The 24,539-nt window shown below is 43.0% G+C and overlaps 1 protein-coding gene across 2 annotated transcripts in view; it reads left to right on the forward strand.

The window, feature by feature from the left end:
• Positions 1-2,509: 2,509 nt before the first annotated feature.
• GAREM1 (GRB2 associated regulator of MAPK1 subtype 1) overlaps positions 2,510-24,539 on the forward strand; it is a 74,552-nt gene continuing 52,522 nt past the window's right edge. For both annotated transcript variants that reach the window (XM_069957656.1, XM_069957657.1), the window contains exons 1-2: positions 2,510-2,950; positions 13,275-13,415. In XM_069957656.1, coding sequence (XP_069813757.1) covers positions 2,839-2,950; positions 13,275-13,415 — 253 coding nt within the window. In that variant the 5' untranslated portion in view covers positions 2,510-2,838. The remainder of the gene's footprint in view (positions 2,951-13,274; positions 13,416-24,539) is intronic.

Raw genomic sequence — 24,539 nt, forward strand, 5'->3', positions numbered from 1 at the left:
TGTAGAGAGGAGATACTAGACACACAGCAGCACAGAGAATGTAGTATCACTATGTACTACGGGGAGGCACTACTAGACAGCCAATCGCTGCATGCACTTCAGTAATACTGGGGTTTTATTGATAAAATGAACTAATTTATTGATTTATCACCCAGCTATTTTGAGTCTGGTCTCGAGTTACGATGGTCCAAAAGGCCATCGTATCTTGAAAATATTTTAACCTGAGGCCATTGTTGAGGGATCACTGTACTTGGAACACAGTTCCAGCAGATGTTGTTGGTAAATCTACAGAAACTGAATGTAAACCTGCCTGTAAACATATACTGTATATATCCTAAGATAATAAGAAGGGAATTATATAGGGGCAGACTAGATGGACCCAGTGGTCTTTTTCTGCCAACAATTGTCTATGTTTCTAGGCAGCAGAAATATAGGATGCCAAATCATCTTGGCTTAATTTCACAACAAGAAACAGCCTGGGATCAGGAAAAGAGTGCACATCCAGACACAAAGTAAGAATATAACAATCTTTATTAGACCCACACACTTAAAAGCACAGCTATGTACAGATATGTTCAAAAGGGGGTCACCATGATACGTGCCAACCTAACACCGGAAAGACCACTGTGCTGTTGAATATGGCTATCCTTGTAACACTGCATCATATGTAGTGCAAATAAAAGACTGTAATCCAATCCATGTAAGTGTAAAGTAAATATCATGCCCAGATGGATGAAAAAAATATAAAATAGCCAGTGCAGAATAAGGAAGCGGTCCTGGCACTTAGCGCTGTTCCATGTCTACAGTTAGTGTGCTGCTAACTTCTTCATAGGTGCCTATTATACCACATATCAATATAGAGTGTCTGTATATGTGTGTGTGTGTTTAAATAATCTTGGCTTGAAACATAATCAGTTTACATATATAGACTAGTGTAGATATATAAATCATTATATATAGACAAGTGCATATATATATATATATATATATATATATATATATATAGAGAGAGTGTAGTGAAGATATATAAATCAGAAAGATCAGTGTACATACTGTATATGGTCAGTATATATAGATCAGAGTACATATAAAAATCTGTATATATAGCTCAGTGTACATATATGTCAGTATATACAGATCAGAGTACATATATGTCAGTATATATAGATCAGTGTACATATATGTCAGTATATACAGATCAGAGTACATATATCAGTATATACAGATCAGAGTACATATGTCAGTATATACAGATCAGTGTACATATATAAGTCAGTATATATAGATCAGTGTACATATATACAGTAAGTCAGTAGATATAAATCATTGTACATATATGTCAGTATATATAGATCAGAGTACATATATGTCAGTATATATAAATCAGTGTACATATATGTCAGTATATATAAATCAGTGTACATATATGTCGGTATATATAGATTAGAGTACATATATGTCAGTATATATAGATTAGAGTACATATATGTCGGTATATATAGATGAGAGTACATATATATCGGTATATATAGATCAGTGTACATATATGTCGGTATATATAGATGAGAGTACATATATGTCGGTATATATAGATCAGTGTACGTATATGTCAGTATATATAGATCAGTGTACATATATGTCAGTATATATAGATCAGAGTACATATATGTCAGTATATATAGATCAGTGTACGTATATGTCAGTATATATAGATCAGTGTACATATATGTCAGTATATATAGATCAGAGTACATATGTCAGTATATATAGATCAGAGTACATATATGTCAGTATATATAGATCAGAGTACATATACTGTATGTTAGTATATATAGATCAGAGTACATATATGTCAGTATATATAGATCAGAGTACATATATGTCAGTATATATAGATCAGAGTACATATATGTCAGTATATCTATAGATCAGAGTACATATATGTCAGTATATATAGATCAGAGTACATATATGTCAGTATATATAGATCAGAGTACATATATGTCAGTATATATATAGATCAGAGTACATATACTGTATGTTAGTATATATAGATCAGAGTACATATATGTCAGTATATATATAGATCAGAGTACATATACTGTATGTCAGTATATATAGATCAGAGTACATATATGTCAGTATATATATAGATCAGAGTACATATACTGTATGTCAGTATATATAGATCAGAGTACATATATGTCAGTATATATATAGATCAGAGTACATATATGTCAGTATATATAGATCAGAGTACATATATGTCAGTATATATAGATCAGAGTACATATATGTCAGTATATATATAGATCAGAGTACATATACTGTATGTTAGTATATATAGATCAGTATACACAGAGTGCCCCCCACCTCCCCCTCTCATCACGACCATTGAGTAGTCCCCATGAATGGCGCTGCAGATCCCGGTGCGGCCTGTAGGGGTCGCGGACGTGCCGCCGCCGCCGCCGTTCCCAGCTCCCGAGCAGCCGCCTGTGGATGTCAGGAAGTGTTCCCCTTGCAGTGGGGTTTGGGCAGGGGAGGAGGCGTCTCCCGGAGCCGCACACCCCGTGGATTAGTCAGCGGGTATGGTGAGTTCTGGTCCCCGCAGGAGGGGAGCGACAACCACAGAAGCAACTAGAGCCAAAGTGGCCGGGAGAGGAGCGGGCACCGAGCGGGAGAGGAGACTCCGCAACTCCGGGCAGCAGCAGCAGCAGCCGTGGCGGCGGCAGCATGACCCCGAGCAGCTGAGGACGGGGCGCTAGATCCGGGCAGCGCACAGACCACGGCCCCCTGGAGCCCCCAGCCCTGCTGTCCCCCCCTGTCTGGGGGAAGAAGATGGAGCCGGCAGCCCCGTCGCTGAAGGACGTGAAGTGGAGCTCGGCCTCGTTCCCTCTGGACTTGCTGGTCAGCTCCTACAGGCTACCGCAGCTGGTCCGGCTGGAGAACGGTGAGTAGCCGCTGCCCTACCCGGCCCCGGTAACACGGCTGCCCCCTGCACCGCTCACAGCAGCCTGCGGGGCTATTAGTAGCGCTATGCAGAGGTGACTGCAGGGGGCGCTGCCGGACACGCTGCTGTGGTGCCAGTGTGGGCATAGAGCGGTGCCCGGGATACACCATAGAGCTGTACCAGTGTGGGCATAGAGCGGTGCCCGGGATACACCATAGAGCTGTACCAGTGTGGGCATAGAGCGGTGCCCGGGATACACCATAGAGCTGTACCAGTGTGGGCATAGAGCGGTGCCCGGGATACACCATAGAGCTGTACCAGTGTGGGCATAGAGCAGTGCCCGGGATACACCATAGAGCTGTAACAGTGTGGGCATAGAGCGGTGCCCGGGATACACCATAGAGCTGTAACAGTGTGGGCATAGAGCGGTGCCAGGGGCTATACCATAGAGCTGTGCCAGTGTGGGCATAGAGCGGTGCCAGGGGCTATACTATAGAGCTGTGCCAGTGTGGGCATAGAGCGGTGCCAGGGGCTATACCATAGAGCTGTGCCAGTGTGGGCATAGAGCAGTGCCAGGGGCTATACCATAGAGCTGTGCCAGTGTGGGCATAGAGCTGTGCCAAGGGCTACACCATAGAGCTGTACCAGTGTGGGCATAGAGCGGTGCCCGGGATACACCACAGAGCTGTACCAGTGTGGGCATAGAGCTGTACCAGGGGCTACACCATAGAGCTGTACCAGGGGCTACACCATAGAGCTGTGCCAGGGGCTACATCATAGAGCTGTACCAGTGTGGGCATAGAGCTGTACCAGGGGCTACACCATAGAGCTGTACCAGGGGCTACACCATAGAGCTGTACCAGGGGCTACACCATAGAGCTGTACCAGGGGCTACACCATAGAGCGGTGCCAGAGGCTACACCACAGAGCTGTACCAGTGTGGGCATAGAGCTGTACCAGGGGCTACACCATAGAGCTGTACCAGGGGCTACACCATAGAGCTGTGCCAGGGGCTACACCATAGAGCTGTGCCAGGGGCTACATCATAGAGCTGTGCCAGGGGCTACACCATAGAGCGGTGCCAGGGGCTACACCATAGAGCTGTGCCAGGGGCTACACCATAGAGCTGTACCAGGGGCTACACCATAGAGCTGTACCAGGGGCTACACCATAGAGCTGTGCCAGAGGCTACACCATAGAGCGGTGCCAGGGGCTACACCATAGAGCGGTGCCAGAGGCTACACCATAGAGCTGTGCCACGGGCTACACCATAGAGCGGTGCCAGGGGCTACACCATAGAGCGGTGCCAGGGGCTACACCATAGAGCGGTGCCAGGGGCTACACCATAGAGCGGTGCCAGGGGCTACACCATAGAGCTGTGCCAGGGGCTACATCATAGAGCTGTGCCAGGGGCTACATCATAGAGCTGTGCCAGGGGCTACATCATAGAGCTGTGCCAGGGGCTACATCATACAGCTGTGCCCATCTGGTGTGTGGGCATCATTGGCATCAGGTGACTGATCCTAGGACATGGTTGTATGTGTCCAGACATCTATTGGTGACTATTGTTGGTGCCCGGTTACTGCAGTTGTCTGTGGCATGACATTGCTGTAGGTCAGTGCTGTCAGTAATGACACAAGTGTCAGGTAGTTGAAATGATCTGATGAGGAGGAGGAGGAGGATGGTTGTAGTTGCCATCATTGAGTTATACCCGTTGTCTTGTATACCAGCACCAGGATGGAGTCCTGTCTGAGGATACAGAACATTCTGTCCTATGACACAATCCTGGATGATGGCGCTCTGTGTCTGTATACAGGATGGCGCTCTGTGTCTGTATACAGGATGGCGCTCTGCGTCTGTATACAGGATGGCGCTCTGCGTCTGTATACAGGATGGCGCTCTGCGTCTGTATACAGGATGGCGCTCTGCGTCTGTGTACAGGATGGCGCTCTGCGTCTGTGTACAGGATGGCGCTCTGCGTCTGTGTACAGGATGGCGCTCTGCGTCTGTGTACAGGATGGCGCTCTGCGTCTGTGTACAGGATGGCGCTCTGCGTCTGTGTACAGGATGGCGCTCTGCGTCTGTGTACAGGATGGCGCTCTGCGTCTGTGTACAGGATGGCGCTCTGCGTCTGTGTACAGGATGGCGCTCTGCGTCTGTGTACAGGATGGCGCTCTGCGTCTGTGTACAGGATGGCGCTCTGCGTCTGTGTACAGGATGGCGCTCTGCGTCTGTGTACAGGATGGCGCTCTGCGTCTGTGTACAGGATGGCGCTCTGCGTCTGTGTACAGGATGGCGCTCTGCGTCTGTGTACAGGATGGGGCTCTGCGTCTGTGTACAGGATGGCGCTCTGCGCCTGTGTACAGGATGGCGCTCTGCGCCTGTGTACAGGATGGCGCTCTGCGTCTGTGTACAGGATGGCGCTCTCACATGTTTGTGTGGAGCAGTGACTGACGCCTCGGTGCTCACCCTGGCAGGGCTGCCAGGAGCTACCTATAAAAAAAAGTTCTCTAACAATGGCCCAGACTGATAAATCTGTTGGCCAGAGCCGCACGCTCCACTGTGTGCACTGACAGATTTTCTGTCAGTTTTCTGTCAGACATGTCAGTTTTTTGTGGTGTCGTTTGGGATCCAGGCCGGAGTGTATGCTATGTGTATACAGTCTGTCCGAGATTCCATAGACAGCAGCACTACATAAGTTCTGTAGTAATCACGGCCTTTGTTGCAAGTCTGGAACAACGGCCGTGATTACTACGTAACTTACGTAGTGTGGACATAGCCTAAGGCTGCATTCCCACGTTCCGTGATCCTGACGGATCACGGACGTGGAATGCATGTACTGGAGCCCCCCCCCCGCGCCCGGACAGCATCTGTAATTAGATGCTGGGAGCGGGGGAGACTGTATTCATAAGGGCCGCGCTGTAGTAACAGCACCGCGCGGCTGATTCATTACAGCGCGGCGCTTATGAATACAGTCTCCCCCGCTCCCAGCATCTAATAACCGATGCTGTCCGGGCGCTGGGGGACTCCGGTACATGCATTCCACGTCCGTAATCCGTCAGGATCACGGAACTTGGGAATGCAGCCTTAGTTTGATAAGTCCCTCAACCCCTTTAAGAGTAGTGGGGGAGATGGTCCCGACCTCCTGATGACTATGGGTTTAGGCAGCATGAACTATCACACCAAACGACTAATGATTATCATCTGGAAGCCAATAATCATTTGGTGTAATATGGCCTTAACACAGGGTTGTGTGAATGAGAACTTATGCTTCCTAAACCACAGTGTAACTGCTTCCCAGATATTGTGGCAATAGATGGAGAACTATTGGATGAGACTCCTGTGTGTCGAGCAGACTTTGGTCATAAGACATCCTAACTTCATGTATGTCTGCTGTCTGCTACATTTAGTGATAACCAGGAATACTGGAGTTTCCTCATTTCATTATGAGCTGCCTTTTTCTTTTGTGAATTGCCTAAAGGCTGAATACACAACACTGGTGTACAGTGGTGACCTCGAAGGATCTGTACCGGGCACATAAGGCTTTGTTCACACTCTCAGAATCTGATAAGGATTTATTAATTGATTCTGCTCCTAAAGGTCCTTTTAGACCTATCAGTGAGATTGGCGCTCGTTTGCATCGCCTTTAGAAGCCACAACGAATCGAGGGGCCGGCCCACACGAATGGTCACTGTATCGTTCATGTGGCCTTAAAGGGAAAGTGTCACCTAAATTTTCTTTTACTGATTAGAGTCAGATGCTAAAACCTTTTTTTTTAATTTCACTTTTTGTACATTGTTATGGGGACTGCCATATTGCCTGGGCTGTACTTAACAGCATTCAGTGACATGCTTTCCAGCAACACTCATGGACATAGACCACAATAGACAGACTCTGTCCCCTTGAGATGAATGTAAAACATCATTGAGCGCACTCTGTGACCTTTAAAGAGGTCATTCCACAGGGAGCTGCTATTGTCTCCTCTATTTACTGGTGTCACATGACCTTGTAATGCTGTACAGATAACTTTACAGCAGCCTCCTCTTATCACCACAGACAGAATCGGAAGTCTCAGCTTAGTTTTAGCCCAGTGGCGAGAATGAAAAGTACAAAATATCAGGATTATCATATATATATATATATATATATATATATATAAAATTAGAAAAAATGTCACCAAAAATTCCTAAACATATGTTTTACAAATAAAAATATTATTTACAATAAGTCATTTTCTGATGAGACATTAAAAAAAAAAGGCAAATTGGGGGGGGGAATAATAAACAAAGTACACTTGCCTATCCTTGTGCTCTGTAGTACTGCTCCCGGCTGCATTCATTTCAAGGAAGTGTAGACAGATAGTGACTACATTCAGGTCATTTTCCTAACATTTATATAAGTTTATACTCTGACTCTAAAGTGCAGCAATTTGTTGCCATGTGTCCATCCACAACGCCTTATGACTGGACTGGTCTGCTTTGTAGTATATAAAGACCTGGCCTGGTAAATAATCCTATTATGTAGCTGTATGCAGAATAAATAGCTGTACAGTGCATCGATTGCATAGTATAAAGGAAAATAGATACCATGTAACTTTGCTTACTGACGTACATTGATTTCTCCGCATATGGGAAAAGCCGTGCCAGGAAATATACATTATTGCATGTTGGTTTCCTGTCCGCTGTTATGATCCCTTTTAAGGAATCAATGTAGGGTCTCGGGCTCCTCTTGTGTGGATGTGTTATGTGATCCCACCTAGTAGAGTTTAGTATTAGTATAATGTATCAGTTTGCAATAATGTACATTGATCTCAGTGATTGTGGAGACCCATTTCTTCCAGGTCTACTTATGTGGTCACTGTGATCTTCTGAATGGAAATGTCGAATCCACCAGAGAAGTCCTTTTATAGTTGATCATGTCTTTAAAGAGTTAATATCATTCAGTCTGATTGTTGATTTAAGTCCCAGTTCTCACCCCCACAGTCTAATTCATGGCAGCTCTTGTAATTGGGTGAAAGGGCGTATTGCGTTCAGTACGTTGGCTAGGAAACATTCAAAAACTTGTTGAGCCTAATATAGAGATGTTTTAATTTTTCTTTTTTTTTGTAGTGAAAAAATGTGAAGGTGACCCTGACAGTTGTTACCCAATAGATGCCGGCCATTGTCTCACTGTCAAGACAACACGAGGTGGACACATAACCTATAACCCGTTCTCCATACGATACTGTAGCACTGCTTGTCATATGAGCTCTGTGCGGTGTCTTGTCTATAAGGATTGACACTTTACTAGTTGTTGTGCTCATGTTCTTGGCCAAAAAACGAGTTAGAAGACATCATACAGCAATCTTACATCTCCCTACATAGCTGAATAATGTAAGGAGTTATTTAGCTCTTTTGCTTAAAGGGGTTCTACATAAAATGGTGTAGGGAAAGGGTTTAGAGGAAAATTAGAAAAAAACTCAAAAAGTTATACTCACCTCTCTGCTCACTCCTGTTCCACTGCCCCTGCTGCTTCAGAGTCCCCAGCAGATACACTCAGCACAAGAAGAGGATGTGGGGGAACACACCATCCTGTGTACAGTCATGTTTCCGGGAAACTTCTGCTTGTCAATCTGGAGTAGTGATGGCACTGACTGGGCAGTGGCAGGAGGGGTGAGTATACCTTTTGTTAGTGTTTTTGGCATATACCAGCTGTGTGGTGCAGCTCGGCCGTACCTTCCTGATACTAAAGCTTGGATTAAATATTCTGAAAAAGTAATATTCCTATTATTGCACCATTTTCTGTTAGCTTATATCTGCAGCTCCATACCGTGCAGATTATAAATTGAAGATCCTGTAGTCCTCAAAGTTAGAAAATAATTGAGAAAAATAAATGAATTGGTCAGTAAATTGAAACTCGCCCACCCAAACTATCTTGAGTGGTCTTGCCACACACACTGTTAAGGTGTGAAACACGCTGGGATATATTTCATTGGTCTCCCTTTAAGAACGTGGGCACTGAGCCTCTTTGCAGCAGTGCTGCGTAGTGTTCAGCTTACTGCTGTGTTGTTTCCCTGGCAACTGACTATTTAACTTTAAATATTCCCTGGGGAGGGGCAGACTCCAATGGAAGCCACATAATGACTTTTCCATTGATGTAGTTACAGCACAAAAGAACACTAACCTCGAAGTGCATTTAAAAGGTAGCTTTACCTATAATAACACTCTGCGTCCAAAAAGTGCATGTGGTAAATGGTTTCCTTTTGTTGCAGCTACTTTCATTCTTCTTGTGGGCAATTACATTCAATTGAGAAACTTTTTTTTTTTCTATTATAACTTTTATGGGCATCTAAGCTTGAGATTACTTAGAGGTAATTGAATACATATGTGTGCCCGTGTTCAGCCACCATCGCTTTGTCACACAGCACGAAGAGCAGGTAGTGGCGGTGTAACACAGATGTGGACAGATAGAACGCCGCTCTTAGTAAGATGATGCCACACAAAAGGGGGGCCGGAAAGCAAAAACATTTCAGAGCCCCATATACGTGATGAACTTCAGTGGGTAAATGTGCACAAGAGTGAACATACTTGGTAGCTAATATTTCTTGCAGAACAGGAACATACAAGTTTTGGGACGTCCAGCTTTCGGTTCATTGGGGACAGAACCTGCTTCTTGGAATTTGGCGATTGTACTGCGGATAACCCGAGACTTGTTTTGTGGTGTTGGTTGAAATCTTCTGTAATAAAGAGAGTATCAGGAGTATCTCAATGCTGCCTTCTTGGGATCACTTGGTCATTCGGTGACTGTTTTAATATGAGGATAAATCTAGTTACATTAAAATTCTCTGATTTTCTGATGGACTGTATTACTTACCTTGACATTTCAGTAGCTAAGTCCAAGATGGCACTATTAACCATGATCAATATGTTGGCATAACAGATTTACTCTCCTTCCCCCACAGCTTTTGGGGGAAAAAATTGATCACCATCAGAAAATTATGTGTGTATATATATATATATATATATTTTATTTTTTTTTCTTAGTGTTTAGATAACCTATTTATAATGTATTTTACCTTTTACTGAATGCCACTGCATAGAATAGGGGATATTGGTATATACCTACCTGATAGGGGCCAAGGTGAACGAGGACCTATGAACACATTTGATGTATGTATTGGCAGCTTTGCTGGTGCAGACGTATACTACAGACCTAGTGTGACAGAAGTCTAGTAGATAAAAATACTTCTCATTTGTCATGTGAGATGTTAGTTGTTGTTTTTTTTTAGCTTATTTAAAAGGGGTTCTCTGTGGTTGTCCTTTAAGGGAATCTTTCACTAGGTTTATTCTGCCTAAATGAGGACAGAATAAATTATTGACAAACACTGAACAGATCAGTGTATTACTTACAACATTCTATTTGTTCAGAGGGGATTGTGGGGGTTTGAGTAGTGTGGACCCTCACGGATCATCTTGTTATCTCCTATCCTGTGGATAGAGGATAAGATTTGGTGAGGGGACTACTCCTTTAACCTATCCGTATGTAGTGTGGGAGGAAACTGGAGTACCCAGAGGAAACCTGTGCAGACGGAGAGAACACGCTGCCCCAGATCTGTTTTATATGCAGTATTTATTTTTTAGGTCACGCCATATACATGAATTTTCAAAGCAATCTTTAATAACTATAATTGTGGAGCGGGTTTGTAGTGATTTTTATCTGTCTCATTTTGAGCACAAGGGGCTGCCAAATTTCTTTCTCTTCTAGAATTACATAGGAGACAAGTGGCAGATGCTCCTAGTGTAACGGATTGTGGTGTTGCCAGACTGAGAGGAAAAACCTATCATTATTATTTTCCTTCTGCTTTTCTTTTTTTATATGTGATAAAGATACAGCGAACTGCTCAGATAGCTTCTGTGTTTCTTAGAGAAACATGGATGGATGCATTGAGTTTAGAGATGGCTTCTTGTTATAGCCCCGGGGAGCATCCCAGCCAGATCAATGTCTAAACTATGGCTATTTTCTTACACCTTGAGTACTTTGTGGGACCATCTTCTTTTATGCTAATGATAACATTTGTTTTTGTTTTTTAACATGTTCAAATTTTTTGATTTGCCTTGACTGGAGTATTGCCCATAGTTTGCCATGACACAGAGCTCTCCCCCATTTCACATGGTGAGGAGTGGAATATTTTGGGCCTACAGCCTATTACAGCTTCAGGCTCTGAAGGTCATGGACAAAGTCGTGGTATTGATTGTAGTTGTAGAGAAGCGCGCAGGGATCAGAAACGTAATTGATGACTGGTCTGTGAAGTAGGTTACATCTTTCTGCGGAGTTGGCTAAATCCAGAGTAGAACAGTCATTAGCAGGAATAATACTCCTTGTTGATGGCAGCCGTACACAATGCCACATGGACAGGGCTGACGTTTACTACTTTTAAGTCTAAGAAGCCTTTACTCAGCTAAATCTAGATGTCTAAGGTTAACCTATGTCCTATAAAGTCTAATGGGCAGCAGACATAAATATGTCTAGAAATGTATACAGCGTTAAAGGGGTAGTGCGGCGCTAAGAAATTATTCACAAAATAACACACATTATAAAGTTATACAACTTTGTTATGTATGTGAATGGCCCCCTTCCCCGTGTTCCCAGACCCCCACCCGTGGACCCGGAAGTGTAGTGCATTATACATACCTGATTCGTGTCGACCCCCGTCCGCATTTCTTCTGACAGTGATGTAATCTTTGGGAGGCCAGCTGACTCGCTCCTGCCGTCCCTCATGGCGGCCCCCCTCTGCGGCGTCATAACTGTGCTCAGCCGCGATCGGGTTGGGGGAACGTTGCCGAACCTGAACAGTCCGGCCTTTTTGCTCAACACTAGTTACTACCTGATAACATGAACCAGGGGTATCTGACACCTTAAGTATATGCACACTGAGCAATTCTAGCAGATTCCGCGAAGAATTGAAGAAAGATTTCTGCTTGTAATTCCTCTCGTATTCTGCTCTGGCAAAATAGGAGCCGAATTCAAGTGGAATTTCGAGCAGAATTTAAGCCCCGTTGACTTATATAGGATTCCTCTAGCAGAATCCGTCCAAAGAATTAACATAAAATCCTTTGGGCAGAACGCGGAATCCACACAGAATTCTGAACAGGGATTTCCACTGTGTGCACTAATCCGTGGAAATACAATAGAAATCTATGGGAGCCAAGACTGCTAATTTTTTTTACGGACGGCATTTTGAAACGGATTCCATGAGCATTTTGACGCAGAATCCGCTGGAAATTGCACAAGTTTTGCTTATTGTGCATATACCCTTAGGTAGGGAATAAAAACGCGAGATGAACATACCCCTTTAAGTGTCTGTAAACAACCATTCTTTACATTTCATTTGTTCATTCCAGTAGTGTTAAATATTGTATTTTGTCCTAAATGACTGCAGGAGTGCCTGATAGACATAAATACGGAGCTTATGGCAGAGATCTGGTGTAACATCACTGATACATTTCTGCCCACCTATCTAATCTCATCCATTGTGTTACATTTATTAACTACATTAAAAGTGCTGGTTAATAAATGAGCGCACTTATCCTTCTGACCCCTTGTTGGGTTCATATATGATCCATTATGCACAGTGTCTGTTAATATCTAATCTCTTCCTGAAAATATGATGGATTGTATCCGAGTAATAATCCTCTGTGTTACCTTATGGCGAAGCATGCAGCTCTTCTGTTATTATGGGAGGGGTTGGCCCCTTCTATGCTGGGACCCTAACAGACTGGCTTATAGTATTCCTGCATTTCAGTGCATTAGCTGTCCTAGAATGACAGAGCTTTGTGCTTGTGTACAGAGGAATAACCAGCAATATGGCCTGGCTGATGATCATAACATTTTACTGTATTCTTTTCTGTATTTCTATGTGGAGGTTTGTTTAATGGGAATGGTGAAGAGCATTTGGTGTTCATAGACTTGTACAGTGTCCCAAGCTGTTGGGTCTGCAAGGGTAGGGAACCTTGGCTTTCCATCTGTTGCAAAACTACAACTCCCATCATGCCTGGACAGCCAAAGCTTTAGCTTTGGCTGTCCAGGCATGATGGGAGTTGTAGTTTTGCAACAGCTGAAGAGCCAAGCTTCCCTACCTCTGCCCCAATGCCTCATGTTACTGTGCTTCTTTACTAGGGTGCTGTCACATCAGACTGATGTCTCCATAATATATGCAAAAAAACGAGTGCAAAAACTGTACTGTGGTTTTCCTATTTTCAGTGGTGAAAATTTACTGAGCTTTTTGTGTTTGTTTGTTTTGTAAGTAATCTATGTATTTTATCTTTTTTTTTTTAATTTTTTTTAGGGGAAAACATTGAAGGCTTGCGGGAGAATGACTATCTCTTAATTCACTCTTGTCGGCAGTGGACAACTATCACTGCCCACAGCTTAGAAGAGGGACATTACGTCATAGGCCCAAAGATTGAGATTCCTGTGCACTATGGAGGTATGTGTACAAAAATATCAGTACTTCTTTATAACTATACCTTTTTGAATCCCTTAAAATAATGCATTGCCATAGGCCTCTGTCATGTTTGTGAATATTACTGTCATTGGTCTCATACTGAATGTTGCATTCTATGTGGGACATGAATTTAAAGTGTTCCTGTCAGGTTTAAAAAAACAAAACAAAAACCTTTTGCCGTGTCACACAGTCATTTTCCAACAGCGTTTGGTTAGGCTCACCGTCAGTCAGGATGTAAAAGCCCCTTTACCTATTATTGTTAATGAGCTAGGAACACTTATTCACCTGATAATCGGCCTGCGGAAAAAAGAGCCATTGATCAGCCATTTGATCTTTTTGCAGCCGGTAAAATCATTGTTATCCGTCACACATCTCTCTGTGTAAACAGTGGATGTGCTGCTGATAATTCATTTAAATGGCTGCACGAGTGATACAGCAATCGTTTGTGTGGCCCGGCCACTCCATTAATTGTGCTGTATAAAAGTGCCAGCCATCAGCAGACGGGAGAAGGCCGGCTTGTCGGCTGAGCGCATCTTTTGTGCAGGGTTAAAATCTATGTTTATCAGCTGCACATCTATCTGTGTAAATGGGATGAATGTTAAAAGCCTCACAATTTCTCATGGCTTGTGAAGGCACTGCGAACGAGCATTGCTGTTGGACTCTATTGCATTCCTACCAATACATTGGCCTACTGGCTTTAATACCCACGGTACTGTTGCTTTTGGTATCGGCTATATGTCAAAAAACTAGTCACAGGAATACTTTAAAAAGAATGGGCCTGCTAGCTGCGGCTTACACTAGAAGAACCAATAAACCTTTAATAACTGTCAGATAATCGTCCACTCAGCAGTTCTCTCCTGTCCTCCCCATAAACATGAATGGTTGACACGGTGCTGAATGTGCTGATTGACGCGCTGTCCCTGTGGGAACTTGCCCACTAGCAGAACACTGCTGCAGCTATTGATTGAAGTTCCTTTAGGGACAGCATGCCATCAGCCACAGGAAGTAGCAGAGAGAGCCGAGCATAGGGGTGTTTACACTGTGGGAGATTGTGATAGGTGAGTATAGTGAGTTTTATTTCTTACACTACCTCCAGCCTTATTTTTTTTTTTGCTTGGATAACCGCCTTTAGGCTCTTGACACTTGTGTGCAAATAAGCAATTGATGGCACTATTGTGAGGCATAAAATATGCACATAATATAATGGCTCTTTACAATGCCAGCAGGTACATACAAGCAGTACATGTTCTCAGCAACTGTGCCCAGTGTGATTGTTGGATGAGGATCGTCAGAGTCACGCTGGGGAACTGTCCCAAGCTTGCGGAGTTCCCTGCACGAGCACTGTTCTGAATTTTTAGGGCATGGAGCCATTGTCTCAGGACACATTTGGCAAACTTTTACAATGTTACTATTTCCAATGTGATACATTTTCTATAGAAACCTAATATTCTTCTCATCCTCTCCCCACTGCTCACATTTAAGGGACTTAGTCAGCCCAGTTGATAGTAACTTGTTATTATTGAGTTCTCTTTGCAGCACTTTATGTAATGTACAGTAATGACATGTGAAATGCTTGGACATTTGGTGCCTCCAGCACTGGGGCATGATACTAAGGCTTCTCTTTTCTGTGCCATGCTTCATTATTATCACTGTGCCAGTTCCATGAAAACCTAGAAAAAGCAAAGCAAATGAAACTATTCTCACTGCAGTATCTCTTTATTGCTGAACTGCCAGCAGTGTTACGGATAGGGCCTTAAAAAAAAAAAAATTAACCCTGGGGGCCCTAATTCCAGCAGTGTTCTTACTTTCTCAATGTGCCCCCGGTCTTGTGACTGTTCAGTAAAAACACTGTGTTGAAGTCGGGATACCTGAGGGCCTGAGGCTACGAGATGACAAAGAACAAGGACTTCTCTTCAGCTGCTATTAGCAACACATTACAGTTTGGAAATTGTAGTTTTTGGCCTTGTGATCAATGGTGCTGCTGTGCCGATGATAGGTCGGTGCAGTGTTTCTTATAACGTGTATGTCTTATAGTTGTATAGATCACTATCAGGAGTGCACAATGAGTTCATAATGTTTGTTGCCTGGCGGTAACTTCCCTAGTTCCTTAACCTTTACATCACGGTTATTAAAGTTGTGGTTAGCCTTTATAGCTATGCACCTTCTATTTTACATTATTTCTCTTCAAATGTAGTTTTTTTTTTTGTGTGAGATACCATTGTTTTATTGGTTCTTTTTTTCTGCTGTATTCTGATTTATACCATAGTCCTACCATGCTGCATCTCTGTCGGCTCACCCGTAATAATCAGGGATTGTTATGGGTGAGGATTGCAGGCGATGGTGGTGACCTTTCCTGTTGGCAAAGCCTAGATATGGTTTCAGAAAATGATGGAAGTAATAAAACGATAAACATAGACTATAAAAATATTAGTATTTGGCACTTGTGAACTCTGACTGGTTTTACTGGATCCCCTTGTTCAGTACAGTCATCCTTTTTGTCTTGTCCTCAAATAAAACAACATAGATTTTTGCTTTGTACTATACCCCTAGATTCTGTTATATTGTATATATCATATTGGATTGGTTTCCTTTTTCTTACATAAAAACCAGACCTTACTTTCTGTTACTGTAACAGATAAAGGATTTTCTCTTTAGTGTTGAGTATGTATGTTGATTTATATAGTTATACACCCCACAACAATTTCTGACAACACAAACCTACAGTATGTTTGGATTTGCAAAAACCTGAATGCTCTGCATTTGATTCCCGGTGGCTGGAGAAGATGGATGCAGCCCCTGGGGCCTATGGCTGTAAGTGTTCAGGGTTTCACAAACCGTAACTTACTGTAGTTTCGCTCATCTCTGCTTATCTTGTGGTGCCACATACCTGGTTCATATGGGACAACGACATAAAAAAAATCTATACTTTTTGTATTCTTTGCCGCTGTATTTTGGTCAAGACATCCATATGGACCTTCAGGTCAGTGATCTATGTGGTATTCAAGCACATTTGTATATGGATCCTATATGGATTTTTAAAAATCTTTTGTGACTTCTATCAACAACAACAAAAACCATTATATTAGAGAGCGCTGTAAAATCTGTGCAATGTGGTGCAGTACTTGGTAAAGTCTGTGTATGTTCTGTGACATGTGCTTTGCGGAGAGGCTGGAACAGCTGGGACGTGATCTGTGGGTTGCGCTGAGTGGGTTGTTAGAAACTTGTTAAGACCAGTTTGATTAGTTAATGCTTTTTATAATAGGTGTTCATTACTTGACTGCATCCTGTTATTAGCGGGGACGGCATTGCAAGCGTTTCAGTGCTGATCTATTTTCCACTTGTACTGTGATTGTTATGCAAGAAATTTACAACCCAGAGGAACTGCTCATATGGAATTCCCATGATGACAGGATTATCCATTGTCTGTAAATTGTGCGTATGAGAGTGTCACATATGAGCTTGGTACTTTCCAGGAGTATTTGAAAGGAAACCTGTTACATACAGAAAGCTATCAGATTTGCCACCACCATGGTATACATCATGAGGAGCTGAGTAAATTTCTCTCTCTATTGCAGCGTTTACATGGAACGATTATCGTTCGAATTTTCGCAATAACCATTGCATTTGAGTGATAATCGTTCCGTGTAAACACAGCAAACGAGCAAGAAATCGTTCATTTTGATCTTTCAACATGTTCTCAAATTGCCGTTAGCTAAAAATTTGCAGATCGCTTTGTGTAAACAGTGTTTCAAAAGTTCACTCTAACATAATGCTGATCGTTATAAAAACCAAATCATTGCTTCAAAATCGTTAAACGATCGATTGGGCGAATTATCGCTTCGTGTAAACGCAGCATTAGTCTCTTAGGATAACCTGTATTTTATTCCTTGAAATCCCTTCTAATTTTGGGCTTACTCTGCATTCCCACGTTCCGTGATCCTGACTGATCACGGACGGGGAATGCATGTACCGGAGTCCCCCCGCGCCCGGACAGCATCTGTAATTAGATGCTGGGAGCGGGGGAGACTGTAGTCATAAGCGCCGCGCTGTAGTATCAGCACCGCGCTGCTGATTCGTTACAGCGCGGCGCTTATGACTACAGTCTCCCCCGCTCCCAGCATCTAATTACAGATGCTGTCCGGGCGCGGGGGGACTCCGGTACATGCATTCCCCGTCCGTTATCAGTCAGGATCACGGAACGTGGGAATGCAGCCTTAGGAGTCCACTGGGCGGTCCTAATCATTACCTTACATATATCTCTGTATGAATGTCCACACAGGGTTTCTAAACCCTGAATGAGCAGGGATCTGTGCTATAACATGATGCTAGCAGACTGAACTGTAGAGATGAGTGAACCTTGAGCATGCTTTGGTTCTTTCAAATCTTAGCATTTGAACTTTGGTGGCTGAAGAAGTTGGATGCAGCTGTAGGGAGTCCTCAAAAACATAAATACAGCCTATGGCCATATCCATGTTTTCCAGGCAGCCTTAGGGCTGTATCCAAGATCTTCAGTCACCAGTTATCAAATGCCGCATACCCAGGTTCGGATGAACCAAAGCTACTCGAGGTTCACTCATCTCTACTGAACTGCATTTTCTGATGCCTTTCTACTCTTCATGGTTATATTTGAAAATTCATAATGAAAAAATTCAAAAATTAAGTAAAATAAGCACAAGACTAAGGCCCCTATTACACGGGCCGATCAGTGGGAGCAAGCAAGTGCCAACTTGTCATATCAGTGCTCGCTTGCTCCTCGTTCCCCCCTGCTGCCAGTGCTATTACACGCACTGACAGCATGCGGGTAAGTACGGAGGGGCCACAACGATAATCGCTTCGTGTAATAGGGCCTTAAGGGGGTAGAGGTAGTGGTTTGCATCCCTCCATTGTGCAGCATTCATTGTTTCTGCTGATTCAGAGCTAGGCAAAAAGAAGGCACCATGAGTAACAAGGGACTTCAAAAAGTTCAAAGGTAGAAAGTGGCAGATTTTGGTAATAATACAGAAATAATATTATCTATTATATAAAGATTTGTGAATGGATAAATATATTTATAATCTTAAAGCGACTCTGTACCCACAATCTGACCGGGCCCCCCCCCCCCCCCAAACCACTTGTACCTTCGGACAGCTGCTTTTAATCCAAGATCTGTCCTGCGGTCCGTTCGGCAGGTGATGCAGTTATTGTCCTAAAAAATACTTTTAAATTTGAAGCCCCGTGCCAAATGGGAGTATCTGTGGCCTAACTTTGCACCACCCCTCCGTCCCTCCTCCCCACCCTCTTCAGCAATAGGAATGCCACTGGTACATTTTCTCCATGCTAAACATTGCACAGGGCCTTAAATTGACTGTACCACCAGGCCCAGGCCGAAGCACTGGAGGCGGGCTGACCCACCCTAAGTGGGAAGAAACTCCAGCCCCTCCATGACGTTACTCCATTAGAATCAATGGAACCCTATCATAGAGGGGCTAGGGTTTCCTCCCACTAAGGGTGGGTCGGCCCGCCTCCAGTGCTTCGGCCTGGGGGTACAGTCACTTTAACGATCCAGCCCATGTGCCGGGCTAAACAGGTGGGGAATAGGAGGTAATCTGCCTGGAGCATTCCTAATGATGAAGAGGGTGGGGAGGAGGGACAGAGAGGTTGTGCAAAGTTAGGGCACAGATACTCCCAGTTGGCACAGGGCTTCAAGTTTGAAAGTATTTTTTTAGGACAATAACTGCATCACCTGCCAAACGGACCGCAGGACAGATCTTGGATTAAAAGCAGCTGTCCGAAGGTACAAGTGGTTTGGGGGGGGGGGGGGGGTCAGATTTTGGGTACAGAGTCACTTTAAAGGGGTATTTTCCCAGGATATACCATATATGTCTGATAATGTGCATCCCTCCTGCGATCTGCACCAAGAAAAGGCCTCCTCCAGCCTTGCATGAGGCGATCAGGATGTGATGACAGCCAGGCAGGCTGCTTTGCATAGTTCCCATTACTCCCATAAAGGTTAGTGGGAATCACATAGAAAGCATAGCACTTTTAATTCAGGAGTTACGTAAAATGTGTAAATCAGGCCACTCAGCTGTTATCTACTTCCCGACCACCTCCACCAGGAGGAGTGCTCATTCTCAGATTAGCTGGACCTATTGCACATTTATGGCATTTCCTGTGAATATGACTTTTTAATATTTGGCATGGGAATACCCCTTTAATATAACACCAACATACCCCTGCAGTACCTTAGACTTGATCCCTTGCTGTAAATAAAACTGTTGCAGAGAGGTAAAGTTTAATGCAGGTATACAAATCACCATTCACACACTGCAGAACACTCTCTTCTGTACTGTTGGCACCAAACTTGGAACAGATCCCAAATGGGAAAAAACTTCTCAAATCCTTTTTATCATTCTTTGTAACCAACAACCGGAGAGATCCTCTCTTTTTGCTTATAGTGAGAACCTAGATCTATAAGCAGTATGTATTGGTGATTAAACCTCTGAGTAGAAATGTCCTGCATGTTTCTATGTGAAGAGAGGGCTGTCATGTAGCAGATGTCCTGTGTAGTGCACAGCGTAAGGCCCTGGTATTGAGAGGATCCTTGTGTCTCGTAATTACAGCCCTTCTAACCATTTCCTGCTCTTTGATCCCACTGGACAGCAATAGAGGAACCACTGGTACGGGTAAGAATGCTCCCATTGTGCCTCTCGGTGGACTGAAGAGCAAGCAGAGCGAGGCCTGGGCACAACAACCTACACTGAGCACATTTATTTTTACATCACTGAATACTAAGCCCAGTCCACATTACACTTTGCATGTATAACTATTTTTGCACTAGAGCTAGATAAATTTGGAATCAGTATATTTTATTGTAATTATCCTTTCATATAACACGTTGTGCAGAAATAACTAAAAACAATTACTACCTTTCCAGATTGTTTTTTTTTTTTTTTTTTTTAGTTTTAATTCAAAAAATCCAATTGTGTTGAATAGTATAGTCAGACATTGAGAGCTTAATCTCTGTTGGGAGTTTTGTTCCTTGTCTTTGCCTATCAGAGTGACAGTCTGTCCAATAGATGCCGGCACTCAGGGAGGGTTCCAGTCACCACCCAGCAGATATTTATGTGGCCATTACAAAAGGTAGATTCTGTGCTGGCACACATTTGCATGTAAAACACAGCTCTAAATCTCTTGTAAAGAGACATAGGTAGAAAACACAAGGTTCTGGATGCAGTATTGGTTCTGGATGCAGGCATTACTAGAGGGAGCCCAGGAGCCTACAGCATACTGTATCGATATTGAGATCTATATCCTAAGATCCCTTGTAACATATCTGTTAGGCAGATGCTAACGTCAGCATGGATGCTGGAGGGAGAAAACATCCAAAAGATTTTCTTTATCTTTTTGCCTGCCCTTTAGAATGTTTTTTCAGCCTTGTTTTTTGGCTGTTCTTGAATTATTCTGTAGCAAAAGGCTCCAAAAGTCTCTTTGCAATTCCAGATTTTTTTTTTTTTGGGGGGGGATATGTCCAAAAATGCTGATGTATTTTGGCACTTAAATTGCCAAGAAATCCTCCCTTGCACTAAATTTGGTAGCAATAGCAATTAATTACAGTCAAAAAGTTAAACTGTATAGGAACCAAAATGTGTTTTCCTGATGCATAAAACAGCCATTTTGGCCTTGTTTGTGTGCCCTCTAAATGAGTGTGGATATAGTAGACCACCAGCAGCGAATTTACAGTAATAACTAAGCAAATTGCTTTGTTGTCTCGAAAGTTGGCTTGACGTCCATGCCACTCCTCCTTAGGGGAAACTTCTTCCGGTTTCCCAGAACTGGATCCAGCTTTTCCCGGCAGCACGGAGTAGCACCGACTACCGAGATTATTACTGTAAATTTGCTCATCTCTAATCACCACTCATTTATGGGAGCCTATTGCATGGCTCCACTATAATGCAGTCAGGGCTGCCTGAACAATCGCTGGATCACTTGTGTGACCCATTGCTTCCGTCATTTGTTGGCCACACATCCTCTATTACAGGGATAGGGAACTTGTGCAGCCAACTTACGAGGATATTTTTAACCCATCAAAATGACACAATTAGCAGACGAATGTTTGTCTGATGATCGCTCCATGTGATAGGACCCTTAAGCATGTACCTCAAGAGCTTTCCCAGCATGCATGCTAAATGTAAACAATGAAACGTGATGTGAACAGGTCCTTAGAGTGTACAACTACGATCCTGGCAGAAATCCAGAGCATCAACATGCAAGGGCAAAAAATAGCTTAGGAGTCAAATCTATATAATGCAGAACTGAAGAAAATGACGTCATTGAACCCATGATGTCCAGTGACTTAATGTAATTTGTTCTGGCTATCAAAACAAGATGTCTTCTAAAGATCTTATCTGTCCAGGAAATCTAAAGAATATTTCTAAGAAAAGGCTTATTAATAAGGTGCTTCTTCTGCAATTCCATAAAAAGCCTTGTGAAGTGCTCCTGGTGAAGAGAACACATGCACTCTGCTGTGTGGGCTGAGTGGGTTCCCGCTGTTCCAGTTACATATGTACTGAATCTTGATGATTTTCCTGGAATAGTACGATGATACTTGAAGCAAAAATGCTGTTCCTGGCTGAAGAATTAGAGATGGCTGTGACTACACTGGACTGAGTCACCGAGCTGCCTGTGGGCTATGCTTAGCAGCCCAGCTGACAGGTTCATGTATCCGCACTACATCATTATTCACTATACGCACACTGTTTGGGGGATGCAAATTATAATCTATACTCCAGGCCCATGGCGCAAAAATAATTGTAGAGTAGTATCGAAACAATCAGCTATAAAATCTGTGCAATTCCCTCAAGCGAAACAAGTGTGCAGTAGATTTCATTACATTTATTCTGTGATATGTTGGTTATAGAACTAGATTATAGAACTAGAAGGTGATATGTTGGTTATAGAACTAAAAAAGACCTGCAGACCTGACCATGATGATGTAGTAGTGCTGTCTAAAGTCTAGTGTACATGGCCCAGAGGTGGTATAATGGCACAGAGAGTCCTGTAGTCGTAATAGGGCAGTGTCATCTGTTTCATCGCAGCTCTGCTGTATCCACACGTCATTACTGCACCTGAGTCATGTGACCTCTAATCGGCCACCAAATTTGACTTTCAGCTTGCAGTCTACATCCTCTCCTTTTCAAAACTGCTATCAGAAAGCAAAGAGGCTTGTAAGTATACATTCGGGGAGGTCGAGATGTCGTGAAATCCATTATAACTGTGACAGGAGCTGCATAATCATTACCAGTAACAAAGTTTGTCTTCCCCCGTGGATAGCTTGTATGGAACAGTCCCTGCAGCTTGATAATATAGGAAATGTTGGCTGAAATGGTGACCCAAGACTTATATCCTACACTCACCTTTGCCACCCAGCAATATAATAGCAGCCTAGAAATAATCAAATGAGTCCCAAAAATCTTTCAATGAAGTGTCCCAGGAGATAACAACATACATTATCTACAACTGATAGTTAAATTATTGTTGAAGAATAAATCCCACTAAAAATTATTTTAAAAAATTAAATTGGTAACTCATGTAGAAATATATTATTTATATTACATTTGGGTCTGTGTAGGTGGCTCAAGTGTTATATCATTATTTTTTATTTGGCTCATATTTATACATCATGGGTCTCCTAACTGCGGTCCTCCAGCTGTTTAAATACTACGTTTCCCATTATGCCCGGACAGCCAAATCCAAAGCATTAGCTGTCCGAACATGATGGAAATTGTGCTTTTGCAACAGCTGGAGGGCCGCAGTTTAGAGACCCATGTTATACATGGATTACTTTCCTGGAGGCATTGAGGCCTTTTACAAGTCAGCCATCACAACCTAATGTGGCAGAGAGTTCCGGTCTCACTGCTCTTACAGTAAAGAAACCTGTCTGTGATGGTGAAACCCTCTTCCTCTATACATATGTGTGTTTAAAAGGGCAGGTAAGGGTAATGATTCATATAGCACCATTGTATTCTATACAGTGGTATACTATGAGATAAGTGTCCCTATCATTTGGGAAAAAAAATATTTTTACATGACAGACACATCAGATGTTTTGTTAGGCGAGAGAAGTAGCGGCTGAGCGCTTCACCCCTTGGTTCTGTCAGAAGATAGGCTACATTATAAGTCTATAGAATGAGACAGAAAATAAAGTGACATAGTTGCAGACCGAATAACCAGCAGATGCTCCTAGTCATACAGTCTACCTATACAAGTTAGAATGTCTATGCATAATATTTGCATTTACAGACGCACAAAGGAACATTAGTTGTCATTGCTATCAGTATTACTAGGCTTGGATGGATCATATTCACCCAGAGCTTTCAACAGTGTACTGTGCAGATAAATGGGACACAACAGTTCACCACCTCCATCTTTAAAGCTGCCTGTATAAATGATAGTTGACATATGAGCAGTCAGCAGCAATCTTTCCTTTTGCCCTCATAAACATAGCATAAACCTCAGAAGATATTTATATTACCTGCCCCTTACTTTCCTTGACTGGCAATGTCCTTCAATTTAGAGAACCCGTCTAAAGCGGTGGGATTACTAAACACTTGTTTGTATAAAAAAAATCAAGCACACTATACTCACCTAATCCAGTCCCCCACTGCTGCCGCTCCAACACTTCTGGTCCTTTATTGGTCTCTACCTTTAATGGGCTATGGGAATGTAGCCCCACAGCACCTGCCTACTCCGCCAGTCATTCATCCCACCTCAGTCACTGCTTTTCAGTTGCTGTGGGGCTAGTACTGCATACAGTCTGGTAAAGGTGGGGAAGAAGTGAGTATAATGTTATTCATTTTATACAACTCTTAGCCTGGAAAAAAATTTAGATTTTCCCTGGACAACCCCTTTGTAAATCCAGTTTAAGGGCCCTATTACACCAACAGATTATCTGATAGATTTTTTTCAAAGCCAAAGCCAGGAATGGATTTAAAAAGAGGAGAAATCTTAGTATTTCCATATTACCTATTCTCTGTTTATAGTCCATTCTTGGCTTTGTTTAAAAAAAAAAATCTGTCAGATAATCTATTGGTGTAATATGGCCCTAAAGCGTTTTTCCAGGATTAAAAA

The sequence above is a fragment of the Dendropsophus ebraccatus genome, chromosome 2 (genome assembly GCF_027789765.1).
Source record: "Dendropsophus ebraccatus isolate aDenEbr1 chromosome 2, aDenEbr1.pat, whole genome shotgun sequence".
NCBI classification, from domain to species: Eukaryota; Metazoa; Chordata; class Amphibia; order Anura; family Hylidae; genus Dendropsophus; species Dendropsophus ebraccatus.